Source organism: Fundulus heteroclitus, unplaced genomic scaffold (genome assembly GCF_011125445.2).
Source record: "Fundulus heteroclitus isolate FHET01 unplaced genomic scaffold, MU-UCD_Fhet_4.1 scaffold_241, whole genome shotgun sequence".
In the NCBI taxonomy this organism is placed as follows: domain Eukaryota; kingdom Metazoa; phylum Chordata; class Actinopteri; order Cyprinodontiformes; family Fundulidae; genus Fundulus; species Fundulus heteroclitus.
This window is the reverse complement of record NW_023396652.1, coordinates 115,360-127,395: the sequence shown is the minus strand read 5'-3', so window position 1 is coordinate 127,395 and position 12,036 is coordinate 115,360. Positions and strand designations below refer to the sequence as shown.

At 41.7% G+C, this 12,036-nt stretch overlaps 1 protein-coding gene across 1 annotated transcript in view; it reads right to left on the bottom strand.

Annotated features, from left to right (window-relative positions):
- Positions 1–702: 702 nt before the first annotated feature.
- Positions 703–12,036, bottom strand: part of cabcoco1 (ciliary associated calcium binding coiled-coil 1) — a 45,971-nt gene continuing 34,637 nt past the window's right edge. Inside the window, exons 5-6 of the mRNA XM_021313346.2 lie at positions 2,111–2,183; positions 703–2,022 (exon numbers count right to left, since the gene is read on the bottom strand). Of these exons, the coding sequence (XP_021169021.1) occupies positions 1,927–2,022; positions 2,111–2,183 (169 nt within the window). The 3' untranslated portion in view covers positions 703–1,926. The remainder of the gene's footprint in view (positions 2,023–2,110; positions 2,184–12,036) is intronic.

Sequence of the window (12,036 nt, the reverse complement as noted above, 5' to 3'; positions counted from 1 at the left end):
CTGTAGTTTGTTTGATCAGTCCCTTCTTTGTATTAATTTAGTTAGAAGTCCTCATTTGTGTTAACTGTTCAGTATCATGTTAGTTTGTTCTTCTTATTTTATTATTAGTTATGTTAGATCCTTATTTAATGTTTGCCTTCCTTTATTTCTGTTCAGCATTATGTTTGACATTCTTATGATTATATTCAGCTCCTGTTTTAAGTTTACTTCTGTTCGTAGTCAGTTATCTTGTCATGATCTCGGCACTAGTGCTGGTCTGATTACCACCTGACACACCTGTGAAGCTCTGCCCTGGTCTCGTCAATGCTCATTAGATTCACCTGCTCCGTCTACTATATTACCAGCCCTCAGACCAGACAATAATTAAATTCAATTCAATTTCAATTCAATTACATTTTATTTTTATAGCACCAATTCATGAAACATCTCATCTCAAGGCACTTTACAAAATCAAATTCAATCAGATTATACAGAATAGGTCAGATTATACAGATTGGTCAAAAAATTCCTATATAAGGGAACCCAGTTGTTTGCATCAAAGTCCCGACAAGCAGCATTCACTCCTGGAGAAGCGGAGAGCCACAGGGAGAGTCGTCTGCATTGTCCAGTAATAACGGCAGATTATTACGAGCCTTTGGTGAGTTAAATCCAGCGTTTTCCTGTATCCTGCCTGCCTGTTACCTGACCTGTTTTGGCTTCGGATTCTCTGATTCTGCCTTGCCCTTGTCGGACTTGACTCCTTGCCTGTTGTCTGATCTGATCTGCCTTCTGATTCTCTGAGCCTGCCTCATTCCTGTTTGGCCATGATTTGCCCACCAGATTACTTGACCTGATTTTGTGCCCTGACCCTGCCTTTGGATTCTGTCTCAGATCATAATTGGACCTCGGATTACGTAGCTCTTACCCGGACCCTGCTCATGGACTACAGACTCTGATTATCCCCTGGGATCTCCTGTCCATGCCACCACGGTTCCGACCCTTTGCCTGCCTGCCGACTACCGCACTTCCAGTCCCTGGAAGGACTCCCCTAGAGTTGTCTCAGCTTGGACTTCGTTTTATGAGAAGGTTAGTGACCGAGTTATCATTGAACTGTTTCACCCGCAAATACTGGTCACCAACCTAGCATCTCTGATTCCAGTGGCTCTGATTCCCAAAGCTGGCGAATTCTACGATCCGTGGCAGTACACATCCAATAAACTGTGTAAATCTGCTACTCTCTCTTGTCTGTTCGAATTTTGGGTGTGTCAGTTCTGATCATTACATATGTGTTACATCTGTTCCTTATTAGTTGGGTTTTAACAATGTCAGGCCATTTTATATTTTTTATGTTAGGTTATGTCAATTCCTTGCACCCACCAGTTCATTGCCCCTCCTTTCCTTCAGCCTGATTGTATCCCTCAGTTCACCTGCACCTAATTATCACCCTATTATTTCCCTTCATCTCTTCTCCTTTAAGTTCAGTCCACGCTGTTAGACACATCGTCAGGTCCTTCATCGTCATCCATCATGCTACTCTTTTCAGATCTTATCCCTGTTGTGTTCTGGTTTCTGTGATTCTACAAGCCTGCTATCTTTAATAATCATAATTTTCAACATGCAACTCCCGAGCTCATATGCGTTCCGGTCCAGTAACAAACATGGCATTTACTTAATTCACTGGTCCTGGATATTATTAATATCTGAAGATGTTTGGGAAGAAACCTGATATTTCTTTTATAAATGGAGCAGGAATATCAGGAATTTTGCATTCAGAAATGTGAGCAACAAAGACCGATCCGTCACACTAGACTTGAAGCTCAAAAAATTATATGTTTATTGTAAAGCAATTTCTGAGCATATCTAGCCAGCTCTATATTTTGAGACACCCAAACAAAGTCTACATATGTTTATTCAACTTATGTAAAACTTTAAATCCATGACATCTTCTCAATTTCTTTGGTTTAGTTTGTAGGACAAGTGGATGAAAATACTTTCCTCTAGTGGGGTAAATGTATCTTGACCATTTAACCTCTGCATGGTCCTCTGAAACACAGCATGTTAACATGTTAACAGAACAGGATATAGGCTGCGTTAGTTACAGACACAAAAGAACTGTAAGAGGCTGCCTCACCTCCATTCCTGTCAGATGACTCTGTGTGGATATGGTGAAGAGACATCCGTAGAGTCTGTTTTTCAGGATCAGACTGCACAACAAATGTTTACAGAATCAATTTTATTAAAACAAAATCTTATTGCCGAAAATACCACAACAATGTGAGAAAAACATTATATGCAACTAGCATGTAAAAGCAACACCCCAGAGTAGTTAAAGCATGTGCAAATACACATTAGTATCTGAGAGAAAGTGTAAATTATTTTTGATCACATCAGAACTCATGCAACCATTAGTATGGTTGTAAACATATACTGAGTGTGTTGTGAGCATTAAATATTATAAAGTCTAACAGCAGCTGAAGGACCAGCGGAAGTGCTCCTTTGAGCATCTAGGACGCAGTAGTGTGTCACTGAAAAATCTCTCCAGCTCTACAACAGCTCAATGCATAGGGTGGGGGACATTGTCCAACATACCACACAATAGAAGATGGCTGATGACACCAGAGAGTCAAAGAAGGTCTTCAGGAGCACCCCTTGCACTCACAAAGACGTCAGTCTCCTCAGCAGGGAGAGTCTACTCTGACCCTTCTTATAAAGAACATCAGTGGTGTGACTCCAGTCTAGTTTGTTGTTCAGGGGAACACCCATGTACTTCAATTTTGTTTATATAGCGCCTATTCACAACACATGTCATCTCAAGGCACTTTACAAAGTCAATTTAATCAAATCATCCAGACAGATTGGTCAAAAAGTTTCCTATCTAAGGAAACCCAGCAGACTACATCGAGTCCTGACAAGGTGCTTTCACTCCTACTGAAAGTGTGTAGCAACAGTGGACAGTCGTCTGCATTGTCACTGGCTTTGCAGCAATCCCTCATACTGAGCATACATAAAGTGACGGTGGATAGATAAACTCCCCTTTAACTGGAAAAAAAATCTTCAGCAGATCCAAGCTCAGTGTGAAAGGTCTTCTGCCACGACCAACTGGGGATTTGCGAAGACAGAGCAGACACAAAAAAAGCACAGAAGCACACACTGATCCAGGAATATTTTCTATGTCAGAAGGGTATTGGCAGATTATCTGCCCCCTGTTTGCTGCCAAGAGAATGCCAGACCAGATGTACCTACTATGAAGAGAAACATAAAGTTAAAAGTTGAAATGATGACAAATAATCAAAAATTGGAGAACAGTAGGATAACTCAGTAGAGTGAGAGAAATAGATCCTGATGTCCTCCAGCGGCCTAAGCATATAGCAGCATAACTAAAGATATAGATCAAGATAACCTAAGCCACTCTAACTAGAAGCTTTGTCAAAAATGAAAGTTTTAAGCCTAAGACTCTGTATAAAAAGAAGAAAGAGTGTCTGTCTCACAAACCAAAACTAGGAGTTTGTTCCACAGGAGAGGAGCCTGATAGCTAAAGGATCTGCCTCCCATTCTACTTTTTTAGACTCTACCACCAGTAAACGTGCACTCTGAGAGCGAAGTGCTCTTTTAGGAATATATGGGGTAATCAGAGCTCTAATATATGACGGAGCTTGATTACTAAGGGATTTATACGTGTGAAGCAGAATTGTAAATTATATTCTTGATTTAACAGCAAGCCAATGAAGGGAAGCTAAACCTGGAGAAATATGATGCCTTTTGTTTATTTTCATCAGGACTCTTGCAGCAGCATTTTGGATCAGCTGAAGGCTTTGAACTGCATGTTTTGGACTTCCTGTTAATAAATAATTATAATAGTCCACCCTTGAAGTTACAAATGCATGGACTAGTTTTTCAGCATCACCCCTGGACAGAATATTTCTAATTTTGGCAATATTCTGGAGCTGAAAAAAAGAAACCCTGGAAACCTGTTTAATATGGGATTTAAATGACATGCCTAGGTCAAAAATAACACCAAGATTTTTTTTTGCTTTATTACCACAGGCCAATTTACCGCCATCCAGATTAAATGATTGATTAAAACGTTTATTTTTGAGGACTCTGGTCTAAAGATTACAACTTCTGTCTTGTCAGAATTTAAAAGCAGAACATTTAAAGACATAAAGCATCAAAGTAATTGATTGGATTCATCAGAAAACCAGTTTAATGCTTTCCCCTTAATACCTACAGTATGTTCAACTCTTTCTTGGAGAACGTTGTGATCAACTGTATCAAATACAGCACTGAGATCTAACAGCAGAAGTACAGACACAAGTCCATTATCTGAGGCCATGAAAATATCATTAGTCACGTTCACAAGAACTGTATTAGTGCTATGATGAGCTCTGAAGCCTGACTGAAACTCTTCAAATAGGTCATATCTTTGTAAGTGTTCACATACTTGATTAGCAATTACTTTCTCAAGAATTTTAGATAGGAAAAGAAGATTAGATATAGGTCTGTTATTAAATAGATTATTAAGTCATCTTGATCAAAAAATTATTTCTTAAGTAAAGGTTTAATAACAGCTACTTTAAAAGCCCGTGGTACATATCCATTTACTAAGGATAGATTAGTCATGTATAAAATAGGGGCATTAATCAAAGGGAATACTTTCTTAAATAAGTTGGTTGGGATTGGGTCTAACATACAAGTAGAAAGTCTAGATGAACCTAAAATTTTAGATAGCTGAGAAAGCTCTACTGTGTCTAAACTGTTCAAACACCGATCAGGTTCTAAACATTCCTCCAACACTGCCTCACTTACTGAGGACGAGGTAATCATGTTTGAAAGAATGCCAATTGTCATGGTGCAATTTTGACCTGCCTGCTTGCTCATGAATTTTCTCCTTTACACCTCTCAGGCAGTTCACTCTCCACGTCCTCATTAGTTTCATCTGCCGTGCCAAATCAGATCTGGACTCATTCCACCTGCCAACCGCTCTATAAAAGCCTACCTCAGTCAGCCATTCCCCACCGGTTCGTCTTCACCTAAACCTTGTCTGCCTGACAGAGTTTTCCCACGTCTGCCTGACAGAGTTTCTCAGTCCTCACCTTCATGTGGACCTCGTCTTCGCCCTTTCCTCACACCTGCTGCCTGCTCTCTAAGTCTGCCAAGCCTCTGCTCCCTGCTTCTGCCAAGCCTGCCTGCTCCCTACATCTGCCAAGCCTATGCTCCCAGCGCCTGCCAAGCCTCAGCTTCGCCGTCTAGCTCCAGCCATCATCAGGGCCAGATTATCACAAGCCACCGGTGAGTTTAATCCAACGTCCTGAATCCTGTCTGCCTGCTAGCCTGTTTCCTGAGCTGTTTCTGCATTCTGACCTTCTGAGCCTGCCTAGCTCGTCTGACCTGATTTTTGTGCTGCCTGAAATGCTGACCTGTGTCTGAATTATGGGTCCTCTGGTTCTGTTTGTAACATATACAATATTATTACTTTGCTTCGCAGGTCATGCAGTCAGGAGAGGACAGCTGCGTGAGCAGGGCGTCAGTTGTTTTAGAGGACGATGAGAGGAGAGTCCTTCTGGCGAAGGAGGACGAGAGACGAACCGACGGGGAAGAGGAGACTGAGGTGACTTTAAATAGGTTGACTGACAGGTGGCTTGAGTCCGGGTTGATTGATGACAGGTGTAGGTGATCAAGGGAGAGTGGAATGAGGGCTGGATGGGTGGAGGAAGGTATGGAAAATGTTCGGGGTGCAGCAGGCAAAAACCCTGACAGAAAATATGCTAAAAATCTTTAGATTGTGTCCAAACAATACTCAAATGATGGGAGATTCATATTATAGACAAAAAAGGGGCTAACAACTTTTCTGTCTTTTACACACAAGGAGATATGCCACAGTTTCTAGTCACTACAAACAAACAATGGTTTGAAGCAGACTGATTTCTTCAGGTTCCTACAGATGCAAGGCTATTTTAACAAACAGTGCACATTGTTAAATTTGAACCAGAATAGTACAACATTTTCCAAATCATTAAAGCGTCATATGAAGGCTCCTTGAGAAAAGCAATCTCAAAGTTATATAATGAGCTCTTACTTGCAAGAAAAGACTACTCTTCACATTAAGAAAAAGTGGAAAATTTAAGCGGGAGTAGCTATTTCTAATGGGAACTAGGAGAAAACATGTTGTTTCCAGTGGACTTCCACTGGTTCATTAACTTGTAAGGAGCATTGTTGGAAAAACACAAGGCTTTAAAAGGAGGCGTTTAAGGTTCATATTAATAATAATTTTGTAAGCAAAGAGCTTGGTCTGAATGGAGGAGGGGATATAAAGCTGCTCCAGACTCTACTAGCAGCCAGTAAAAAAAATCAATAACAAGAAAATGTTTAATCCAGCGCCCCCAACATTAGAAGATTGGTTTAGCATTGTTTTAGACATTTACAAATTGGAAAAGTTTACATTTTCTTTAAGAACACAGACAAAAAAAAATATATTTGGAAAAATGTATCAGGTTTGTATCCCCCTTTTGAAGTGAATTTGTATAATTCTTGGTGTCAGGGTGCAGTTTTGCCTGCTGCACCCTGAACATTTCCTGACTCCTTCCTCCTCCAGTGTAGCCCTGATTCCACTCTGCTAGATTATTTCCACCTGCCATCTCAATCAACACGGACTCAGCTCACCTGTCAAGTCTCCTTTATAAGCCTCCCTCAGTCTTCTCTTTGCCACTGGATCATCATCAGTCTCCACTCACACCACGTTTGTCAGCCAGGAACTCTCTCCGCTCCGCTGTGCTGCTGAATCTACTGCAGTCCCTGCGTTCTAAGGAATCTCTCTGCTGCTCTCCTGGTCGTTCTGCAGCCCCATGTCCAAATAAGTCTCTCTACTGCACCTCTGGTTCTACAGCAGCCCCAGCGCCTCCAGGAACTCTCTCCGTTGTGCTGCTGGATCTACTGCAGCCCCTGCGTTCTATGGACTCTCTCTCTGCTGCTCTCCTGGTCGTTCTGCAGCCCCCACGTCCAAAGAACTCTCTCGCTGCACCTCTGGTTCTACAGCAGCCCTTGCACCTCCAAGAACTCTCCCAAGACCCAGCTCGGATTCCACTACGACGCTCTTCTGCCAGTCTTGGGTTCCGCCCCAAGGCTCACCCTCGGTCCTCCAGCTTCCTCCCGTCAGCCTGCTCCTGCACTCATCTCCCATCAGCTCCAGTCCGGTAACAGACTCTGGTTTTCTACCCCACAATCCATCTTCCTTAAATAAAACGAGCTCTCTCTCTCTCTCTCTCTCTGTATGTGTGTGTGTGTGTGTGTGTGTGTGTGTGTGTGTGTGTGTGTGTGTGTGTGTGTGTGTGTGTGTGTGTGTGTGTGTGTGTGGTGGCACTTGGCTATGGGAAGCAAGCTGGTATTACTTGTGTGTGTGCCAACAACACACACACAAGTAATACCAGCTTGCTTCCCATAGCCAAGTGCCACCGGTACTTGAAGGAGTTAGAAGCTAACCGTGCATGGATATTGATCGCAACTAGTTTGTGCAAGAAGCGTTCCCCATCTGGCTTCAGCTAAGTTTCGGTATTCCAGTTTTGCTACCTCAAAGCTATTTAGCCCATGCCTTTCAGTGGTGCTATGTCAAAGCGCTGACTTGTTGATTGTGTTCTTGAGTGTGATGTCAATAAGTCATAATCAACTGTGAATTGATTTATGCATTGCTACCTCTCGTTTAATCCATTTTGACTTGAATTTATTTCCTTTTGCATGTTCTCTTGGGTAGTGAGTAGTGTTTCCTAGTGTTTCATTAAGTAGAATATGTGCTCTAACAGGGAATTATTAGTTTAATAAATAATAACTTGCAAAATCATACTTGTTTGTGATTATTTTGGTCCAGAAATTGAATGGTCTCTAAGAGCTATCGAAGTACCTCCTTCTGAGTTAATAACTGAATAAACTGAGACATTTTCATTGGTTTATGGTAAAGAAGTAAGGATTAAAACTCCAATTGCAATTATAATTTGAGTTATCAACATTTGTTGGATAATTCTAACCAGTCAACAACTGGTTAAAATAATGTTTTTCCAGGGTAAATAAGTTCATGATATCTAATTAATAAACAAATTGTTAGTGTTAATCATTACAGGTTCATAGCCTCTGGATCAAAACCATTTGAATTAAATTTGTTATAGCCACCATTTGAATTTGAATGATATATTATTAAATTATAATAGCTGTCAGGACTCAGCAGGCAGCGCCAAGCAGATCTCTGCCGGCTCTGCCTTTTTTTCCCTCTCCCTTTCTCCCTCAGGTGGCTATAGTTTGGCAGGGGGGCGTGGCGCACACCTGCGGCTCGTTCAGCGGCGTGGCACAGGAGCATTTTAACAGCAGGCTGTCAGCTGGATGTCGCCAGAGTGTTTATCTTGTGCGGTATGCCTTAGTTGGCTGCTGTCAACTGGCAGTTTACTCTCTCCCTTCGCTAAACCTGTCTCTCTTGTGTCCTAGGTTTCCTCACGCTCTGAATCCCACTCCAGAGCGCTCTCTTGGACCTGCGAAGCCTCAAGCCAAGCCAGTTCGGATCCCGCTTCAAAGCTCTCTCTCCGACCTGTGTAGTCTCCAGCTAAGCTTCTCTCAAGTACTGGCTCAGATCCCGCTCGAAGGCTTCTGTGGCCCCATGAAGCCTAAGCCTGACTGCCTCGTTGGATCTCCCCTGGTTCCTTCAGCTGACCGCCGGCCGCTGCTCCCACCTGTCACGCCGTTTGCTCTTTGTTCACCCTCCATCCTCTGCCTGCCTCCCTGCCTCTCAGTCACCATCTCCCCCTAGATCCTGACGTCCCGTCTCAGGCAACAGAGAGCAATTATTAAAAACGAAACTTATAAACAGACTAAACGGCATTTTAGACTGCATCTGGTTAAGCAGAACTGTTTTCTGAACCAGCGTGCAGCCATGACTGGTTCTGAATGAAGTCTTTATCTAGCAGCCGCTCTCCCCCTTTGCCTTCTGTGTACGCAGTACCGGATGGTACTGCGTACACACTGGTGATGGCTTACTTTCACCAGTGTTGTACTGAAAATCTCAGAAGTAAAACGTAAAACAAGGCAAATGCAGTGTGAATGGCATTTTTTATATTTTTGTAAACTTTGACGGTCAAATTCACTTAAAATAATATACACAACCAAGTGCAGGAGAAATTTAGACCAAGTTTAGACAGAAAATACAACCTTTTTGTAAGACTTCAGTTTTCCTTCTTCAAGTAAGGTCAGTGCTATACACTTTAAAATTGTACACAACCAAGTGCAGGCAAAATTTAGACCAGGGGGTGTATACTAAGGACATGGTTAAGTGATAAACCAGGCTTAGTTAACCTACAGGAAGTGGTAAAACTGGTAATAGATACATCTGCGGGTATAATTTATAATTTAGCCAGGAGTCCTAAGAAAATTAGGACTCCTGGCTCTGCTATTAGATGCTTTACCTATACCACAAGGTTAACTTAAAACCTGCTTTACTACTGAACCAGCTTCTTAGCTGGTTTAGACAGAAAATACATAGTTTTTGTAAGCCTTCAGTTTTTCCTTCAAGTAAGGTCATAAGTACATTACACCACTTCAAGAATATGAAACAAAAAAGGTTGCTACTGTTATTGCCATCATTACTGAAAAAAATAAAACCGGTAGCTTATCTGGCATCTAAAGAGGGAGTCCAGTTTGAAACCCCTTTTGTAAACCTTTCAAAAAATAAATAGTCAGTACAGAAAATGCAACATGTAGGAAAAAAAGCTGTTACGATTACTGTACTTCATAAACTATAGGCAAACACACAACTGGTCATTATACAAAAGAAAAATAATTGGGAGGTAACTGCAGCTTATTTGGCATTTCAAGAGGGAGACCTTTTTTGTAAAACTACCTTAAAACGTAAAAAAGGCAGTGCTGAAATGAGGTGTACATTACACCAAAGAAAAAAAGATGCTAGTGTTATTTCACTTTAGCCCTATTTACTAAATCTTAAACACTTTGCAAACACAATTCAATTAAATTCAATTTTATTTATATAGCGGCAATTCATGAAACATGTCATCTCGAGGCACTTTACAAAGTCAAAATCAATCATATTATACAGATTGGTCAAAAATGTCCTATATAAGCACAGCAAAAACAGATCTAAAAATAAGTAAAATGTTCTAAAAAATTGTGTATTTGTCCTTGATTTAAGCAGGGAAAAAATATTATCTGCCAATGGAATGAGTATTTTGACCCCTAAAATAAGATAAATAGACATCCTGCACTTGAAATAAGATGATGGAAATGAGTTGTTCCTATTTTAAGTGCAAAAATCTTATTCCATTGGCAGATGATCTTATTTACCTGCTCAAATCAAGGACATATATGCTAATTTTAAGAAAATATTACTTATTTTTAGTTCTGTTTTTGCAGTGAGGGAAGCATTTGATTGCTTCAAAGTCCCAACAAGCAGCATTCACTCCTGGAGAAGAGCCCCTCATCCCATCCCCTCCACACTTTTGGTCTTGACTTTTTTCTTCCGCTCAAAATCTTAACCTCCCCTTGTGGTCATCCTTGCACATAACCCCATTGTCACGTGAAACTGTAAAGCCTTCTGTTCATCTTCAAAAACAGCTGGCTTTCGAAGTGGCTAGAATTAAGCCGTACTCTTCATGGGCTGAAAACAAGACTTGCTATGCTGAATAGCCGTTCGCATGCTGCAGATGCTGGGAGGGGTGTGTTGAGCTTGACAGACAGCTTGCAGAGAAGCGAAACAGGTGCATCCTATTGGTGGTGATGAACAACCCCAGGCAAGACACGACTTTGTTGCAGTCAATCAGTAGGTGGGGTCAAAACACTTGCGTCTCTCTCTCTCTCTCTCTCTCTCTCTCTCTCTCTCTCTCTCTCTCTCTCTCTCTCTCTCTCTCTCTCTCTCTCTCTCTCTCTCTCTCTCTCTCTCTCTCTCTCTCTCTCTCTCTCTCTCTCTCTCGAGTGCGCATGTGTGAGCGTCTGCTGCATGTGTGGGGTGGAAGGAGAACGAGTGTGATGTTTTCTAAAGGTTTGAACGTCACTTTTTACAGTGGGTTTTCACTTGTTTCGCACTTTAACACATTTCGGTTTTCACTGGTGTTTAGTGTCTTTTCCGGCAGCGCCAAGCTTTTTAGCTTGGTGCGATTGCTGGAAAAGGTTATGGTGCTGAAGGCTTTAGGAGCCTGTCACGTCGACATGGTATAAAAATACCGGTTGCCGTGGATTTTTCGGTTGAGGAGTGTGGTTTGGCTGTTGGGGAACTTGTTGGGTGTGAAAGTGTGAAGGCAGCGTCCAGGATGAACAATGCAGTGGTTATGTTTTTGGACTCGATTGATAAGGTGAACAGCATAGTTGAGAGGGGGATTGTTTTGAGAAATACGCAAAACTACGGTTTTTCCTTTAATGAACCCTGCTAAAAAGGTCATCCTGTCTAATTTGCCACCGTTCATCAGCGATGAGGTGTTGCTGAAGGAATTGTCACGTCATGGTCAGATAGTATCGGCAATGAAAATGCTCCCGTCGGGTTGCAAATCAGCAAAGTTGAAACACGTTGTTTCTTTTAGAAGACAGGTGTTTATAATTCTCAAAAATGATATAGAGGAACTGAGCATAGTGATGAAATTTAAGGTTGACGGCTTTGATTACACTATTTTTGCGACATTGGAAACTATGAGGTGTTTTGGATGTAACCAGGAGGGCCATTCAGTTCGTAATTGCCCTGTAAATATTCAAAAAGAGAATGTTCGGGTTAACGAAAATCCAGAGCCAGGGACATCAGCGGATAGTGTGAATGGAGCCACAGCGGGGGCAACTGGGGAGGGAGCTCAGGTGGCTGACGCGGAGGAAGGAGGGAAGGAGGGATACTGAAGTTTATAGACTTCGAAAACTGGTGCAAAAGATCAGAGCTCGCTTTAAGTGAGGTACATGAAAGCTAAAAACCAGCTGATAAGACGCTGTATTGTTTTTTTCTTTGGATCTTTTTTTGTGTGATTATGAGTAGATTTTAAATCTCATCTTTGAACCTTAACGGGGAAAGGGATATGAAAAAAAGGGTTGTTTTTT